The sequence below is a fragment of the Falco cherrug genome, chromosome 1, assembly GCF_023634085.1.
Source record: "Falco cherrug isolate bFalChe1 chromosome 1, bFalChe1.pri, whole genome shotgun sequence".
Taxonomy (NCBI): domain Eukaryota; kingdom Metazoa; phylum Chordata; class Aves; order Falconiformes; family Falconidae; genus Falco; species Falco cherrug.
In genome coordinates this window covers 47787163-47806532 of record NC_073697.1, presented here as the reverse complement: position 1 = coordinate 47806532, position 19370 = coordinate 47787163, and the positions used below count along the sequence as shown (strand labels likewise).

The following is a 19370-nucleotide window of genomic DNA, read 5'->3' as shown; positions in this document are numbered from 1 at the left end:
TTGCACAGTACCAGGACCAGGATAGGTTTGAATGTGGAAAAAAAATGTGAAACATGAGAGAAGGAATCTGAAATGCTTTGGAAATTCTGTGCAGTTTTTAATAATATGTCTTCTAGATTCATTTAAAATAGGTTTATGTTCTTTGAAGTGGGGGTTTGTTTGTATTAAATTTGTACTGAAATGGCCTTGTGATAGGGTCTGAGTCTGTCTTGCTTTTTGAACTGGAATGGTTAATGTACAGAAATGACACATTTTTCATTTTCGCATCTATTTCAAATATATCTGTGGTTCTCACTAGTATGGCTTGTAATGATTGCATTTTCAATGTCATTTGAGTGTTTGATCTATAGTGTCATTTTCTTTTCAGAACATCACCAAGCAAGTATATTTAGCAATTGACTTGAGAGTATGTCAACCTCCTGTACACAGAGCTAGTTTAGTAAACTAAATTTGGGACATCTGAAGTACAGACACATGTTCAGCCATGCAAGCGTTTTGAGCATTAAAGCATCTTGCAGAAAGCACAGTTAGGGCCTTCTTGTGAGGCAAGCACTGTTCCATGCCCTTGCGTGCTTCAGTGATGCACTATAGTGTGACAGGTATGTTGGGCTGTGGGTGTTGAAGCAACACCACCCTGTCTAACCCAGCCAACTTATGCTGGAGCCAGGATGAAGGGAAACTCAGAGCATGCAGTATGGGAGTATGGACATTTAGTGGCTTTTTGTCCATTTCCTAGCCTTCCAGATTGTTGCCACCTCTCAGCTGGAAATGCTGCAGCTCTAAGATGCCCCCCAGTTAGCAGGGACAGCTCCATGTCTTAACTGGGCAATATGCTAGTAGGAGGGAGTGGGTGTGGACCAGACAGAGCTGTTCTGGGACTTCCCACAGAATGACAAACTGATGGTAAGAGTTGCTCCTTCCCTTCTACAGCCAGCTGTGGGTCAACAGGGAACGGGTATACGTGGGAGAGTTGTCATTCTAATTTGGGGAGGCTGTGGACTGAGACCTTGAGGATGTGCAAGGTGAACACTTGTCATGAATTTGACTAGTGAGTGTTATGCTCTTGCCCTTGATTGATGAGGAACGCAAGAGCATGGCCCTTTTGATGCTTTCTCAAGGGGTCTCTGGCAGTCAGCACCACCATGTCAACAGCAGGAACTGTTTTCAGGTGCAGCTTCAAGGAAATGCCTACCCCATGCTACCTACCATAAACAGGCTCTAGGCAGCATTGTCTGCATCGGTTGCCCAGCCAGGATGGCAGGATTGACAAGTACATTTATCACATGAACACGATGCTGTCACTCTGTACCGTGAGTGTCTGTGGCCATTTAATTTTGCCAAGGCCTGGCTGAGGCATGCCATGCTGAGAACGAAGCAGCTTGTTTTGATGTGCGTTTTGCCTTTCCAGCTGACTTTGAGCAGATCAGTGGCCTCCAAATAAAGTCTCTAGATTTATACTTGAATGATTGAGGAAACACACCTTTGCTGCTGTCAAAAACCTGTGCAACTACTGCCTGAACAACTGTCTGCTGTCTGAGTAGCTGCAGGCCATTTCTGTCTGCTGTGCTGGACCTAAAAAAGCCCTGGAGAGGCCCTGTGGAAAGACTGCAAGTGGATCAGGTCACTCCACAAGCCTACCAGCACTTTATCAATCAGACTGGTACAGATGTAAGTTGCACGGTTGAGGGTGTTTTCCTGTTAGATGAGTGGGAGCAGTCCAGTGAGTTGGATGCTACGGCTTTGTAAGCAATCTTTGATTTATATGTTCATAGAAATGTTGATTGGAGGGGCCTCTGAATGTCTATGGCTTTGTCTGGGTAAGAAAAACCTCTGAGGACTGCACTTCTGCAGCCTTTCTGGGCAACCTATTCTGGTTGTGCACCACTGCCCTAGCAAAAAATTTGTTTCCTAATGTCTACCCTGACCCTCCCAGTGCACAGCCATTGCCTCTCGTTACATTATCTGGCCCTACTGAGAAGTATTTTGTTCCCATTGCAAGCACCCATCAAGTAGTTGTAGGAATTTCTTGGAATTGTTGCAGTTTCCTTGGAATGAAGATTATCCAGTGTGAACAATAGGCTTTTTTGTTTCTTTCTTCTTTTTCTTTTTTTTTTTCTTCTTCTTCTCTGCATCTTAGTAATCCATTTCTTGGTGTGCTAAAATTGATTTGCATTTGGGACTTCATACATACAGGGGAGTGTATTGATTGTTATTTAATGAACTCATTTAACACAATTTTGAAATTGGTTAGAGTCAAAGATCTTAATTTACATTTGCATGGCAGCCTTTTCTTGAGAAGTGGTGAACCATAGCTCTTCTGGCCAGCATTGCTCCTGCCTTTTCATAGCCAAGCACTAGTGCAAACTAGAGTCTGAGGACTGAAGGCAGTAAGTAGTCTTCAGATGGACTTCTGATGGGTGTCCTTGTAGTATGGGGAAATTCTTAACACCACTGTTGTGCTGCTTTGTCCCTCCTAGTTCTGGGGCTCCAGGGTTCATTTTGCTACCAGTTCTGAAATACCCAATATTGCCGGTAATGGCTTACATGGATTCAAAACCAGTTCAAGGCAATTCCAGCTGGTACCCATTGCATTAGTTGTCAGCAGGTTGCTTTGTCCTTTACGTGAACGTGATGAATCACCTGACTGCTCCTAGGCATGGCCACTGCTGCGGAACACTGACCAAGTCTGTGGGTTAGTAATTCATTTTTATTAAGCATTAGAAGAGCTATAATGCAGATTTATAGGGCCCTGTTGTGAGCTCACTTGTGGAGAAACACTGAAGTCTTGAACATCTGAAACCTTTTTATCATCAGACACAAAGGAAGACGTAAATCAGAGGCAGGTCACCCATGCACCTCTCCCCATGCATGGGGCTGTACCCAAAACAGAGGCTTGAGGATTCAGATTTTTGGATGGCTGTTTTTTTAGATCCTTACTTTCCCTGATAAATTCAGTGCCAGTGATGAGGGTGATATTTCTGTGCATCTGCGTGAGGTGAGAAAGGTGTCTGCTTCTGTAGGCAGTGGTGTCCTGGCCTGACACCATGCTTTGTGTGGGCGGAGGTGCAACCGTCGGGTTTTGAAGCTGGAGCAGAGCATAATTACCCAACTTCAACCGGATTTTATGCAGAGAGATCATTACCCCGTTGCTCTGAGATGAAGCTGCTGCCTCATTTTTTGGTTTGGTTTTTTTTTTTAGCTTATTTTTTAGGTAGAATTTAAGGTGTTAGCTGCAAAACAGAAAGCAGCTCCGGCTGTGATTACCTCTGTGAGTGCCTTTCCCTCCTCCAGTGGTCACACTCAGCCGAGGAAAAGTGAAAGCTGTCAGGTCCTTGCAGAAAAAGAGAGAAATTAGTGCTGGCAGAGTCTGTACACGACAACATATCTGCTGTGAAGTTTGAGTCCCTTGTTCCTGCTGGTGTGATCTGTTAACATAACATGCCTGAAATGTTTTCTTACATTCTTTACAGTTTTTTCTAAGATGTGCAAAATGAAAAATGTGGAGATACTTACTCCAATACCACAGGAATTATGGTGGGCAGGTTTTCCTTTTTTTGCATTCACAATCTATGCCATTGATTACATTGTTGTGTTATAATATATGAATTAGCCACATAAACATGCCTGCGTTTATGTAAAGATCTACATAAAGCTTATGCTTTAAAATCTGTAATGGGTTCATAGCTGCTGAGTAATTAAATGAAAGAAAAAGTCCCTTTACAAAAATAAAAGGTAATGTTAGAGCAGGTCTTTTAGCAAGTGTTTTATTACATTTAGTGCTATAAATAGTGCCGAGAATGCCTTAAAGCATATTTTTGTAATATTTAGCTTTTTACAATTCTTCTCATTGGCCAGTTAAAATAGTCTTCTTAGCTTTAGTCCCATGTTCTTCATGGCATTCTGTAAAGTCCTCCTTTACGTGGCTGGCAGGTAACATAAAAGAATTAGTGCTTTTAAAAGGCATGCAGGTGTGCCCTCTGGATCTTGGTAATGTTTCTGTTAACTTCCCAGTTGATGGTAAGGAAATGCACTAAATCCTTGCTTACCACAGGGAGAAAGCAGACTTTCTTCAAATAGTAATAAGAGGCAGACAAGTTGAGTACGTAGTCTGGTTTCATTAATGTTTTCCAGGATTACAATTAAGTAGATCTCAGATCAACGGTTATCTATATTCCTTATCAGACTTTTAATAGCTCCAAGAATATTGATTGTTCCATTTCAATGTATTTAATTCTCGATTTACTACTTGGATACTATTCTTGTCCTCTTCCTTGCCTCATCCTCCTTTATCTTCAGTCTCCACTTTCTTGTCAGCTGTCTAAATACAGTTGCATCCAAATTGTGCTGAGTGACGCAGATGACTGCATGTGTGTTTAGAGGCCATTTAAAAAACAAACAAAACCCCCTTTAATGTAGTCCCTGAAGCAAGTTTTTTTTTATTTAAGACACAAAACCAGCCAAGTAGTTGTTTGACATTACAGACACAGAAATAAAAATTTACCTGATTAGGATTTCTGTATAAATACCAGTGGTCCCTAATTCTGGCATTTCACTATTTTAAAGATCAATGTCCCAGTTTACACATTTTTAATTTACACATTTACCCAATTACCCAGCCACAGGGGTGCTCTGCGATCTGATGGGGCTATTTCTGTGAACACCTACTCAGTCTTTGTTGCTGCTGTTTAAATAAAACCATTTAGATGGTTTAGAGCCTTGTACTGGAAAACAAACCCCAGGCCTAAACAAAAAATCTGTCATCAGTTTTCTCCTGAGAATCACATTTTCACCAATATTCCTTTTTCCCTACGTGGCTTGAAGAAAGAATTAGCAGTTTTATAGAAATACTCTTTGATTTCCTACCTAATATGTTGCTCATTTATAGGCAGCCAGAATGAAATGTGTGAGTGTGTAGTCATTACTGTGCTGTATTTAAACTAGATTTTATTTTGCTTTGGAATTTTTCTCCATTAATTCTTAGGTTGTTTTCACATTACACTAATCAACCCAATTACACATGTGTAATTTGTCATTTGGTGCATATTAAATTCTCTTCAGCTGCATTTCAAACACTGATGCTGAACTCTGGATCTGAACTGGTTGTTCAAAAGTAAGTTCATTCTTGACCTGAAGCGTTAAATTTCCTGCAAAGTTTGTTTCCTGCATGCAGCATCGAGCAGATTTGAAAAAGATGATTATTCATCTCTCACTTGTGATCCGCTTCACTTATGGTTAGTCCTTTGTGGGGGATGTTGGCATGCTCCAGGTCATTGCTTTGTTCAATCTCTTAACAGGCTGGCAGGAAGGACAGTATTAGAGCTGTTGCTCATGTAAGTGCTTCTGCATCCATTTCTATCTCATTGCAAAACTGTATGGATTCATGTTCAAGAATTGTGCATTAAACCCAGGAAAAAATGTCTTTTGGATTTAACTGTAGAAACACACGCACACACTGTTCCTTGGTTTGCCACTGCCTTGTTTTTTGATAGTTGAAGCAAGTGTTTCCTAGACAGTACTGCCAGCTCCTTTCTCAAAGACAAAGTTTGGAAACTAAGTATCTGTAGAAATACCACTCTGTTTATCCTCTTTTTACTGATAGATTTGATTAGTCATTGGCAGAGGAGAGATGGCTGAGAGCAGCAGTAGTGATACTTGAGTAACAGAGAAAGCAGGACCCAATATGGCTGAAGTATTTTCTCTTGTGTGTTTATAATAGAGGTTATGGTGGCTGTACAGTGAGAGGAGGAAGGAATGTCTCCTTCTCGGGGGGCACTGTGGGTCAGTAGGTGGGAGGAGAAGGGCCATCAGAGCCTCCCTGTTGCAATATATTGATAAAACCACGGCTGGAAGCAGCTCTGAGCTGTGCAGAGCTGCATGAATGCCCTCACCATGTGTAGTAGGAGTGCGTCCTACTGCATCAGGCAGGGATAATGGGGGAGCAGGGAATCAGGGTGTGCAGCCTCCCTGCTCCACCCCCCAAGCTCTGTCTCAGCCTGCAAAAATCAGTGGCTTTCAGTGAGGTCCCAGTTTATCTTCCTTACCCAGCCATAGATGCAGCCTTGCCTGGATTTCTCAGATCTCTGAGCGTGCTCCCCCTTCGTTAAGATGGGACTAACCAGACTGAGCAAACTGCTTTGAAATATAGGTATGAAACTACCATTTGAATGTGCCAAGCAACATGACTGCATTTCAAGTGACCTTTCGGTCTGAAACTTTGCCAAAGGGAGGGAAAGGAAGCCACCGTTGAATCAAGTTCTGCACAGAGATCCTGCAAACAGATGGTATTTGCATATAGGATATGCTGTTGGGGTGCAACTTTACTACAACGCTGTTTGTTTTTAATAATTTCAGGCGGGCTAAACTCCGGCTATATTTGGAACAGCTAAAACAGCTTGTGCCTCTCGGGCCGGACAGCACCAGACACACCACTCTAAGTCTGTTGAAAAGAGCTAAGATGCATATCAAGGTAAGAACATTTATCCATATTTTTATTTCTTTTAACGCAGAATCTTCCAGAATGTCTATCCATAGAGAGGAAACTAATTTTCACACAAAATCCATATCCATATGTACAATCTTCTGGATATATATTGGCCTTTATTAACTGCAAGCGTTTCAGCTGCAGTAGCAAGGTTTTATGTTTTTCAATTTACCCTGCAGTCTCAGATACATACAATGGTGATTTTGTGATTTTTGCTTAGTCACTAATGGCTTATATTGTATTTTTAAAAAAATGTGTATCAAAGCTGGTCTTTGTGAATATATTTGTTTTTTAAGGACTGAGGAAAATAGGATTGTACTTGCATTGATTTCAGTGTAAAAAGCCAGATCCATTAATGAATGAAAAAACTGATGGAGTCAAAGAGATTATAGCTACTAGTAAGCCCCATCCCACATCTAGATAGCCAGATGCTGGAGCATTTGTCAGTTGTTTAAAAGAAACCAAAAAAGAAATGCAGTTTCCTGTTAGTTGCTGCTCCCCTTGCACGTTTCATGGGTGTAACAAATTTAAAACAAAAACCAACCCAGTATCTTGCTTGTGATACAGCAGCAGTGCCGGTTATACGTTTGCACAGGTAATTCAAACGAAATTGTTCCTCGGGCTTCCTCTCTCCTAAGACACCTTCACTCTCATTTTCACTGTCATCGTTTTCAGGGGAACAGGGTTATATGCAGAAATAAGGCAAACAGGTACTGAAATCAGCTGCTGTGTCCAGGACTGTAATTGATGCATCTGGCATTCTTGCAGTGTTATAGGAAAACAGGTCAAGAAAAGAGTCAGGAGGGGTTGGACACTGCCAGCAATCTTGTAGTATTTTGGGTAACTAACAGCCTGCTGTACAGCATTAAGATTGACAGCAGTTGCAGAAGAGGGTGTAATTCATACAGAGAATTAAAGATTAATTTAAGCAAAACCATTCTTGTGAGCAAGTTTACTGAGCTATTTCCTCAGCTCTTACAAGCACATTTACCCCAGCTGGGCAACCCCTGTTTTTACCATTTGAGATTTTGGCCTCTTGTTTATAATTCAGGCTAACATGCGTGAAAGGCACTGCATGTGTTTTTTGTCTTGGGCTGCCCCCCTATCATGGGCTTATGCATACAAATTGAAAAGCTGTTTTTACAAGTGGCAAGTGTGAGAGATTAGCCATGTAGTTACCATTTCAACTCCTGATGAAAAAGGCTAGGAACACATTCTTTCCAAGTCCGTTGTGCACAGTACCAGGTACTTGTTTTCTGACAACTGGAACTGAAGTTTAACTTTCTTTGTAAGATTTTAGCTGAGCCTACCCTAACTGGGTTGCCACTTAATTGCTCTCCTTTGTCAGGTCAGCTACCTCCCCACTGCACTGGCAGAGCACGTCAATGTCTGTCTGCGATTTCTAATACAGTCATTACTTTTGAACTTTTCACACACACAGACACACCAACCCACCCCCACACACACCCCTCACACCCCCACACACCCCACACACACACCACCACCATCCCACACACACACACATACACCCACACCCACACACCTCCACCCCACACCCCATACATTGAAACTTGCCCCTAACATTTTGCACGGTTTCGACTCTCCTGGATATGAATCACTGAGTTCACTCCTAAAATAGTTGTTAGAGTTTGGGATTGCAGCCAGGAAAATACAGGAAAAGGAAATCTGATCAATTGGCCACATTTGGTTTGTTGTGTACATGGATGTACCAACCCCTTTTCTTATTACAACATTGTGTATCCACATATGATGCATATCTACGTAGCATATTGCCTGGGAGGGGGCTTAACATGAGGTTGCAGAGTTAGATTTCATTCAGCCAGGAAAATTCCCAGTTCAATAGTGTCAGTTATTTTTTCAAAGATAAATACTTCTGCTTTCAGGCTTGCATTGGAACAGCAAAATCTCTGAAATTGTTTTGCCTTGTGGTTTGCTGTGCACTGTCCCACCCCACTCTCCTCAGGAAACCAAGCATAGATTCATTCAGAAGGCAGGAATTGCCAGCAGCTGCGTTCACTCCCTGCACATCTCCCAAATCTCAGTGGTTGTGTAAACACAGTTCACAGAGAAATTTGGTCTGTCTTATAAGTGCTTTTACGGCTACAACCTGTAATTTACTTCATCAGTTAGGTAATTTTTTAAAATATTGTAAGGTGTTTTGATTTGTGTGTCCTTCCTGCTTTTGATCCCATCATACTCATTACACTTTCTTCCCTAATTGTATAGTAATTTTTTTTTAAATGGCTATCAGTGATTTCAAAGAGGGTTTGGCTGAAATGTCTAAAGATACTATTTCTGTTACTGCATTTGGACCAACAGTGCAGCACATTTTACCAGGTGTGAAGTATTTGTTCTATTTCCAAAATTTTCCTTCTTTTATTCAAGCAGAGGGGAGATATTAGGTAGATCTTCCACAGGCAGCTTGCTGCGAAGTTTTGGATTAATACCACTGATGTTGAAGGAGGTTATCACAGAATTATCATATTTGCTCTGTGAAAATTGAAGGAAAAAATGCAAGAATAAAGAGAATTGTTAGTAAATTCCTCCTACTATATGTAATCAATACTGCTTATTGCTAATGAAGCTTTTTAAATGCTAAAAGTTTCCATGGCCTATAGTAGAAGGGAGAGCATTCAGGAGGCTCGCAATGGCTCCTTTATGGTGATGTCTCTTATTCCACCTAAGGAGGCGTTACGTTCTAACTGCAACCTGAGCTGCACGCTAGTTACCAAAAATGGTGCCAGTTTTGCCTGACAAAATGATTTAAATATTCCCCACAACCAAGGCAACAATAATTCCATCTTAGCTGAGGAATGTCTGCTAGTGGCAAGAGAGTCTCTGAGGGATTTCCCCCCTCGCCCTCCCCTGTATCCATGTATCTTCTTGTGAAACAAATTCAGCTATGGCCTAGCTGGCTTAAATTGCACTGACCTCTATAAAATGGTAACAAAAAAATCATAATTTAAAATGTAATTTTAATTTTAAATTAATTACATAAATTGCTTTCAAATTACTGTTTATGAGAAGATCTTGTTACTTACTGTTTTAGTAAACATTTAGTAAGAATTGTCAGCTTACTATTTTTCTCTCCCTTTAAGAAATTGGAAGAACAGGACCGAAAAGCTCTAAATATTAAAGAACAATTACAGCGGGAACACCGCTACCTCAAACGCAGATTGGAGCAGCTATCTGTGCAGGGCATGGAGCGTATCCGCACTGACAGTATGGGATCAACAATATCCACTGACTCTGAACAAGGTAACTGAATAAGGGCTTCCCAAAGGGAGTTGCAGGAGCAGGAAGGAAAAGGGAAGTAGGGAATCAAGAAGACATCATTTAAAACTAAAATCAAGCTTTCAGCAAAACCCAGACAAAATTGTTCCATTATGTGATTTGCAGAATAAAAACCTACTACATCTTTTCTACAGACTTTGAAAAATGTTTTTTCTAATCTGTTTTGAAGCTGTTAATACTGCACGTATTTTTAAAGCTATTTATACTGCGTGTGTTTTTGCCAGTTTTTTAAACAATTACCATTTAATGTTCTGAATTTTTAGTGTAATTATTGGTAAGGCTGGAATAATATTTTCTTCTTGGAAGAAAGAGATCTTATTGGTCTTAATTCATTTGTATGAATAAATTAATTCCACATCATTTATTGTGAAATTTTAAAATATTTTCTGTGTAACAATCACCGAGTGTTCTCTACATTTGGTTCTCATTTAAGACAGAGCTCTTCAAGCTGCCTGTCACCATTTCTTATTTTCTCATTTGAAGTTTTTCTGTGCCTGAACACTAGCACAGGCTGACTTATTCGGGGCCTGTGGCAGATGAGTTGTTGGTCACGGTGCAGTTACTGGTGCACAGATGGCCACACCACAGTCACTACTAGCTGACACCTGTATAGGTTGGAATTACTATGAACAGTGCTGCAGTACTATGGCCTTTGAGAGTCGGTTTTGTTTTAGTTTTTTTAAATCAGTGTCGATGCACAGGTTGGAACAGTTCTGGGACAGCATTTGGTATTGATGTCATGTAGTATATTTATGTGGATGAGGACAGAAGGGATTTTAATTCTCAGGTGGACAAGGTGATCCCTTCCTCAGGAATTACTGTTCTAGTTCCTTTGTTTTTTTTAATTACAGCAAATGAAATAAGATTCAGGTTTCACCCGAACGTTGATTGACACTGGTCCATGATTACTTGCTACAATCGCTCTCTTTCTGAAAATGTGCCTTCTTATGTTTTCTTTAGAAGTAGACATTGAAGGAATGGAGTTTACTCCAGGTGAAATGGACAGTATTGGAAGTGCCAGTGATGCTGAAGACCACTACAGTTTGCAAAGCGGTTCAAGTGATGGAGGTTACACACATTCCCGCAGACTGAATGCCAGGCTCTCATAGTGCCTGAGTTACCCGTTCAACTCAGGACCATCTGACTGAAGCACTTATATATGAATATTCCAGAGGTGTCAACTGCCACTCTTCCGGGAAACCCCAACCACAGTACTCTGACATGGAGGTTTCTTACCCACGGTTCCCTGCACTGTAACCACAATATTAGATATTGTAAATCATGGGTATGCTGCAGAGAACTGTGGTTAGGTACAGTTGTGACTTAAAGCTAGCTTGATGTAGCCATACTGCAAATTAAAGAAAATAAATTATGTCATTCCATTCAAAAAGTATTAAATTCAAACTGTTGGAAGCACGGCGTAAGGGAGTTTGACAGTTATTTTGATTTTGCAGAAACCATTTTCAAACATGGAAGTATAAATGTAATCTACAATGTATTAGGGATTCAGAGATACAAAAACCTGAAACTACTTTTTGTGGTACCTTTTTCATGGAAAAAAACCAAACCCAAAATATCTTGAACGCTGTATAGCGGGCTTTACAGAGTAAATTCTTTCAGCAGTTGTTTGGGTGAAGCAGGCAGATAAATCTTCAAATCTCAGATGATCTTTAGAAAAGGTCATATTTACAAGTCACTACTGTACTTCAAAACGGGGGAAAAGCCAGCTCTAATAATGACTTCATGTGGGATGATCTCAACTTTCTTTTGCTTTTTTGTATTCAGTATCCAACCAGCAGCAAATCATTCTATCCATGTTAATGGGAGTAGTAGAAAGCAACACTGTAAGTTTAACCTGTTATCGTGGAATGGATGACATTTGAAGCATTTCAGTTGTTTTTTTGGGTTGTTTTTTTTCATTTCTTTGTCTGAAGAATACAGAACTCAAGTGATCCAGTTTGTGATAGTTAATCTTTCCTTGCAAGGAAATGAAATCTCTGTTTGCTTGTATTTTTTTTTCTTTTCTTCTATTTACACATGTCAATACATTTTTATGGAAGGCATGGCTTAAAATTACAGTATTCAGCTAGAAGATAATTTTTTTCTTTTGCACACTATAATTGCATTTTCTATTCTTAAAAAAAGTGCAAAAAAATTAAAATGTATGCTGTAAAACAGCAAAGTTTATTTAGTACTCATCAAGCTGTTCAGAACATATTTACCCAAATTGTAGCAATACTATGAAGATGTATTTTAATACAACTTCTGCTTAGTGAAGTCATTAGAGCTTGGCTTGCCGGGTAAGAAAAAAATGGACCAGTCTTTGCATTATCTGTTTAAAGAAGGTCTTTTAAAAAAAAAAAAAAAGAAAAAAAAAAAAAAGGAAAAAAAAACTCAAAAAAAGAAAAAAGCTATAAACACTTTTAGGGAAGTGATTTTAGCAAGTGTAGTCTATATTTCCTGTAAGAGATTTTGTATTATATTTTCCTAAATGTTCTCATTTACTTGTATAGGGAGGGGAATGGTACAGACCCAGACCAGAGTCTCAGGGACTCTTCACCTTTGTCATATTGTGCCTTGGTGACCATTTATGTATGCCTCTCCTTTTCATTGTTTAAAGGACAACTAAGCTTTGTTTCAAGGCCCTCTGTTCGAATGGTCAGTTGTCCACCTTCTTATGGATGAAGCAGAGAGGTGTATTTATATCTTCACCCTCTCACAACAGATTCAGTGTGGCTTTAAGTAAAATCGTAAAATTAGGTTTTGGTGCGAGGGTTAATTGTCTTTATATGAGCCCTCCCTTGGATTCTTCAGCACCCAAACCTATATTTTGTTAGCTTATAAAGTCAGGGTCTCTGTGAGACCAGTGCTCAGTGGCTAGGGAAACACAAATGTACTGTGTAAGGCTATGGGATGTCCAAGTGTGGTGCCATTTTTAGCATTCAGATACAAGACCTCATGACAGACTGACCATAATGATCAAAAACAAAGATTCAGTTGTTCTTTCAACATCTGACATACATGTCCTCCCTTTGGCTCTTACAACACGGAGTAGAAATATGAATACATTTTGTGGCAGCTTACAGATCCTTGTTTGCACTCTCGCTTACTGCTTGGAACTTGCCAACAAGGAAAACGTACACATTTAATTTACATAACCTAATGGATGGCCACTCCTACTTTGGCTCTGGGGAGGGGCCTAAGGTTATAAACTCTGGCAGCTGAATAAGAAAATAATTAACCTTTTCTGTGATGCAGGTTTTGGTATTACATGCTATACACCTTGCATATTACTAAAATCCTCATTGTTGGGGAAAGCACACAGCAATATACTCATTGTGTGTAGCTGACAAGCAGCAGAAATTACTAGCTCCTTTGGTGCATATGTAACTAATTTCCAAATCATGGAAAAAAAAATAAGAGTTTACTTTAACACACGACTGTTAACAGGAAAAAAAAAAAGGCTAGTATATTGTTGCTGTTCATTTATTATATAATGAACACATTCATGAATTGTAAAGTGTTTCCTTTCATGACAAGCAGCTCTTGCACAGAACCTCCTAATGAAAAGAGATTTGAAACTTACAGAAGGAAAAACGAGATTTTAAATTGAACATTATTGTACCTTAGGTCGACCTGAAATTTTCCTTTTAAAGATGAATGTGCTAACTTAATGAGTTCTTCCACGCTGGGTATCCATGGCTTTGTAGATCTTATATTTTCAATAAAAATTACTCGAATAATCTTGAGTGGAAATGAAAAGGGTTTATTTGTTTTTACTTTTTCAGTTATTACGGCTGGGGGCTGTTATGCCAGTAAAGAAAAATGACACTGTGCTGCCTGTGTCATTCTCCCTCGAGTGCAGCCCAGGTTCAGGTGGTGTTTCCAGGCACAGCTCACTTCTCTGCAGCATGGACAGAAGCAGCCCAGCCCAGCCGAAGGCCATGGCACAACTGTTTCAAGTGTGGCTTTGGCGGCTGCTTCGGGTGGCCACCTGTCCCCTGAGCAGTGCTGCAGTCCAGTCCTGCCCTGGGCAGCCCCCAGTGACAGCTGGGGCTCTGACATTCCTTTAGGGACGTGATTAATCTGCTGCTGAGCAGCCACTGCAGTGCTACCTGTGGCCATAGCACCTTGGGATGCAAATGGTGGTCTATTTTTATTAATTTTTTTAAGCTGCGCATTTGTGCATGTGCTCTGTGTGTGTGCATGCATGCATGCATCTGTGTGTGCGTGTGCAGCTCTTTCTCTGCAATCACAACATGACTACAAAAAGCATACTGCTTGCTGCAAGATTAAATGCTACCACTGCCTTGGCAGCTCTGCCATTTTGTGTTGTGGCTGTGCTTTTAGCAGGTGAGGAGATCGCACTGCACAGTTAATCTATTTTTCTCTGCAATTGCCACATAGGAAAAGAAGGAGTAGGCACAAGATTACAGGGCTGCTAGGTCTTTTCCTCTGTGGAAAAGGCTCTGGAGAGATGAAGTCATCAAGAAGTTCTTTTTATGGAGACGCAGAGGTTTGGCCTGTTTCCTGAGGGGAGAAGAAAGGCAGGGCTTTCCCTTGCAGCATGCAGGTGTCTGCAGCATACACGCCTCTTCATTGCTCCTGGGTTAGCTCTTCCTCTAGCTCCATGAGTGCACTCTGTCATCACAGGAAACAGCCACAAAAAACAGCCTAAAATGGTTAGCTTTTTCTGCAGATTCTCCACCGCAATTAGGAGGATGAATCCTCCCTCACACCCATCCTTTCTCTGCCCGACTGATAGCCCGCAGCCCGTTGCAGCTGATTGATTTCTCCTCTGAAAAGAGCAGGGTTTGGCCAGCAGAAACAACACATTGCTAACCAGAGACCAGATCCTGTATTGTCTTGTACAAAAACCAAACTCAGTTCTGAGTAAGTTTTACCAGATTAAAGCAGAACTAAAAAGGCTGCCCAAAATCAAAGAGAAGGACAGTTTTTCATCTGTTGTTTATAGACGAGTTTCTATCCTAATTTTTTAGTGTGAGATTTGGGGAGGAACAAAAAAAATGTAATACAACTTGCATCTAACTTGAAGAATTAAGACTTTTCTGACCTTAAAACGGTGTTATTTTTTTTGACATGGATGACTATGGGTTCAGCTATACCCCACACAGCCTAACATCATTTTGAATTTAAAAAGAAAGTTACTTCTGCTGATCTACCAATAAATTACTGTGATAAATACCAGGGCTCTGAGCATCCGACTACACTCTGCATAATCCATTTCAGTGGGTGAACTTAAATGCCAGAAGAAGAGAACTTGGAAAATGGAGAGGTGAAGTTGTGTGTGCGTGAGCTCTGCCTGCAGACCTGCTCCCGTTGCGAGCCCTGGGGCATGTACTTACGCTTTTCTTGGAGGTATTTACAGCAGTCTCTTCTATGTGACAAGAGATTCTTTCACCATTTTACCAACTTTATAGCAGACTGGTAATGAGCGGTGAAAGTTTTCATCCTTGCAATCAAAGAAACACATTTTTGAAGAGCAGCACATCATCACAGCTTTTAATCAAGTAATATTAATTTTATACACTGCATTTTATGATGGTGTTGATAAAGGAACATCTGCAAAACATTACTATTTCAGGAATCTTTTAATTTTTTTTAACAATCAGAGGCCATTGGTTGTGTGTGGTAAGAGCCAGTAACAGCACTGATGGCTAATCCACTAACTTGCACTTTCCAGAATTGGTGGAAGGAGAATTAAATCCCTTTAGATACTCTTTAAGGAAAAGCTGTACTCCCTACAAATACGAATGGGGCAAACATCAGAAATCAATTTCACCAGCAATTAAATGAGCCAGTTCGCTTAAGTGACTGACTAAATGCAGTGTTGTTAATTGGTAGCTGCAAAAGAAACATCCAAGTGTGTTGCGTAACCTAGAATTAAAATGCAGGGGATATATGAAACAGAAAAGATCAGAAACCATTTGGTCACCTTGGCTGTTCTTTCTACCGAAAGTATTGTAAAGCAACCCCAGCAAAGGATTCCTGGGGAGGCACATCCAGCCAGAGACTCACCCACGGGCAAGTGAAGGCGCTCCAATTGCAGAGTTTCTTCCTTCCGTTTTGCACCAGAGGCGTAAAATGTGGTCACACACAATTTATGTCATTGAAAGGGTCTGTGCAATCCGGATTTCTAAGTGATGAAATTTTGGTGCACATGAAGCACTGACAGAGAGCCTTCTGCTGTTTACCAGTCAAATTGTTACCTGAAGGTGTTTGCGAGCAGGTTCTGTGCCAGAGCCACTGGGTCCCAGAGCCAAAGGAATGGTTTGTAGTCTGTGAGATGTGTTATACTGTACAGATTCATTTGTACGCACGTACATGGTGCTTGCTACATTCTGTAGCACACAGGGTATTGTGTTGTATCATTATCTCATCATAATATAAATACAGATTTTTATACCATTTTGTTGTGGTTTACATTTTTTTTTAATTTTTCATCATTTGGTTTTTGTGTACAGCATTTCTTTTTTGCAGGTCTTTACGTACAGGCTTAATGACTATTTCATAAGGAGGTCATTGAGGTTTAGCAATTCAAATTAATAGTCTGGTATGAAGGCTGGAGTGCTATTTAAACCTAAGTTCTTTTACATATGTTGGCCCAATGCAACCCCAATTGTCTCTAACCATAGGTGCTGTATAAATTTCCACTATTACATTTCTGAAAACAAACCAACCTGTAAAACAAAGTGCAAATTGAAATGCATTAGTGTCTGTTCTAAGTAATTATACTTGAAATCATTCCAGCTCTGTACAAGACAGGAAAAAAAAAAATCATTAAAAGGCAGCCTCCAAGTTTTGTGTGTGTATTTTGTCAAATACAAAATTCAGATCAGAAGTGATGTACAGCCAGACAAAAATGAGCGTTTTCGTTTGGGAGAGATGAGAGGAGGGACAGAACTGAAATGCTTTTGCAAATTGCATTGTTATACTGAACCCTAGTGTGTGACATCCACTGGGTTTTGTTTCAGTTTGTCATGCACATTGCACTTAAATATAGCGATGTCTTAAAAATATAGAAATAACTGAAATCATAGCTCGTCAATATGTTTATATTTGATTCAAATATGCTGAGCTGCTGAATCAGTAAAAATATTCACGCACAAAGTATAGTAATCTATTTTTTATCACAGCTTTCTTTGAAATTACTACTATCAGAGAATAAGTATAAAATACAGTCCAGCACATTACTAACTTACTATAAATTAATTAATCTCTGAAAGGAAAAAAGCTGTAATAAACTTCTAGCAGTGCTATATTTTGGGACAGCACTTAGCACAAGAAAGAACTGCATGGGGTAACAGAATTATGACAAATGTGGCAGCACTATTTTTGTAAATCCTGCACAGTTTATGACCTGTACAGCTTCTTTTACATTTGTAATGTCTTATGGTTTGTTTATAAGAAAAGTAAGTTTCATCATTTTGCTCATGATAGATGTCTCAAATTTAATATTAAAAGTTCAGAAGCTTGCCTTGCCTATCAGGATGAAAATGTTTTGTCAAAGCCTACTGAAATGGAAAAGAGCCTTAAATTATAACCAGATTCATGATGATATAACTATCAGCTTGCTCTAAAAGAGGTAGTTTAAAGTGGTTTCAACGGCAAAATTCTCAGTTATTAGTATTGCAGAAACTGTGAATTACCCGGTGTTTTTAAGGACTGTGTCATGGCGAAAAAGGTATGATTATGGTGTGGCAGACAGAGGAGGAATGGCGGGCTGGCACTGCTGCTGCCAGAAGAGCTGGGTTTGGAAGAGGAGGGATTGCTGCTGGTACGAGGCCAATTTCCTCTCACCTGCTGTGATTTTACACGCCTCAGTCTGAGGACACAGCTCTGTAAAAGCCCCAGAAAGCTTGCTCTCCTGTGTCAGTGCTGTGCAAAGGAAACACTGCCCCACTGGGGAGGAGCTGGCTGGAGCCTGACTCGAGAGAGGGAGCAGAGCAAAGAAGCAGGAGGGAGCAAGCTGGTGCTCTGCAGTCCCTGCTGAGGCTCCTGCTGAGTGCTGGTGTACATTCCCACACAAAGGTTCCGTTTCTAATGAACAAAACTCATTTGCAGACAGCCCAGCTGATCTGCCCCACCCAAAGTTTTAATCCAAAATAGGGTCAGAAGAGTAAACAATTTTCTAGGAAAAAAAAAAAAAAGCACCTTGTGCATCATATATCTAAATATACTAGGGGTGTTAGCCCAAACATGTATGAGCTTCTTTTGTATTTACGGCATTGAATCCAACAAAGCTGAAGAAAACTAATCACTTTGACCTGCTTTTCTGGGAATACAAGGTCTCAGAATGAAATCTACCATTCCTCTAGAGAGAAGATATATGCGCTTGGGAGAGAAAGCAAGCTGGTGCCAAATTCCTGTCTTCTGACTTTGTTTTATAAAAGTTCACATGGCACTTCAAAAGCTGTGCTTAATTCAGAAGATAAATTTGTTTAAAGCAATCAATTACCGTTTAGGACAAGGTGTTTCCAAAGAGTGGTTGCTACTCTAGCAGTCTGCAGCAGGGACCTTAACATCCTGCTGCTGCTAGCAGATGTGCAGTATGATGCAAAATGACAAAGCTTCTATACACTTACATTTCACCAGCTAAAAACTTACTTCTGTGTCTCCTCTGTGGTTTGTTTTTTTTTTCCACACAACAAACCAGAACAAAACCAAATCCTAAAGCAGTAATAAGCAAACCATTTTTATAAGTTTTTAATCTGACAGATGTATCCCAGTGGGAGGGTTTATACTGGCCAGCTGCAATGCCTATATGGTGGCAACTGCACTGCTTGACTATGTTCTACAGCCTTGGCTAATGGGTAACCGATAGCTTCTCTCTGAGGTATCAGGCACAACAATGTCATATTTTGCAGTGGAACAAATGCAACATAGCATTGATGGAATAGTGCAGAGCTTGCAGACATCCTTCCAGAAATGTCTATGTCTTAATCTGGGGGAATCCACCATAAAATGGCTTGTAAAGGCAATACGCTATCCAAGCAACCCCTCCAGTTCTCGGACACAGATGCAAAACAACTGCTCCCAGAATGCAAAAAAAAGGGTAAGGTAAGCCTTTAATTATATTTTGACTAAACATGACCAAGAAAAAAATGAATCAGAGAAAAACAATCTTGACCCGTAAGAGGCTACAAAAGCAAACACTAAAGCACATGGGGCTCTGGTTGGGTGGGGAAAGGGGCTGTAAGAAATTTTGAAGATGTATTTGTAGCATGTTTGTAGGGCAAGGCTGTTGTTTCATCTCTGCCCTAAAAGCTGATCAATTTTCTAACAAATGAAAATTTGTTTCCCATTAAAGGCTTGTTCTTTCAAAATGAGAATTTTAAGTGCATAATGTTCTGACCTAAAATATTTCAATTCTAGCCTGAATTCCTATGCCAGCGGGGATTATGAGATCATGCTGTCTGTCAGCTCCTCTTTTGTCCATCTGTTCCCCTCCTCCTTTCCTTGATAACTTTTGAATCTTCCGGCTAATTTTCACCAAATTTGTCAAAGCAGAGATGGGATGGAGGCTGCAACAATAATCTGTGGGGAAAACTTT

General features: G+C 40.2%; 1 protein-coding gene across 3 annotated transcripts in view; it reads left to right on the top strand.

The window, feature by feature from the left end:
• MXD4 (MAX dimerization protein 4) overlaps window positions 1-13545 on the top strand; it is a 39781-nt gene extending 26236 nt beyond the window's left edge. For all 3 annotated transcript variants that reach the window (XM_055726706.1, XM_055726836.1, XM_055726772.1), the window contains exons 4-6: window positions 6352-6466; window positions 9601-9760; window positions 10757-13545. In XM_055726706.1, the coding sequence (XP_055582681.1) occupies window positions 6352-6466; window positions 9601-9760; window positions 10757-10905 (424 nt within the window). In that variant the 3' untranslated portion in view covers window positions 10906-13545. The remainder of the gene's footprint in view (window positions 1-6351; window positions 6467-9600; window positions 9761-10756) is intronic.
• Window positions 13546-19370: the final 5825 nt, after the last annotated feature.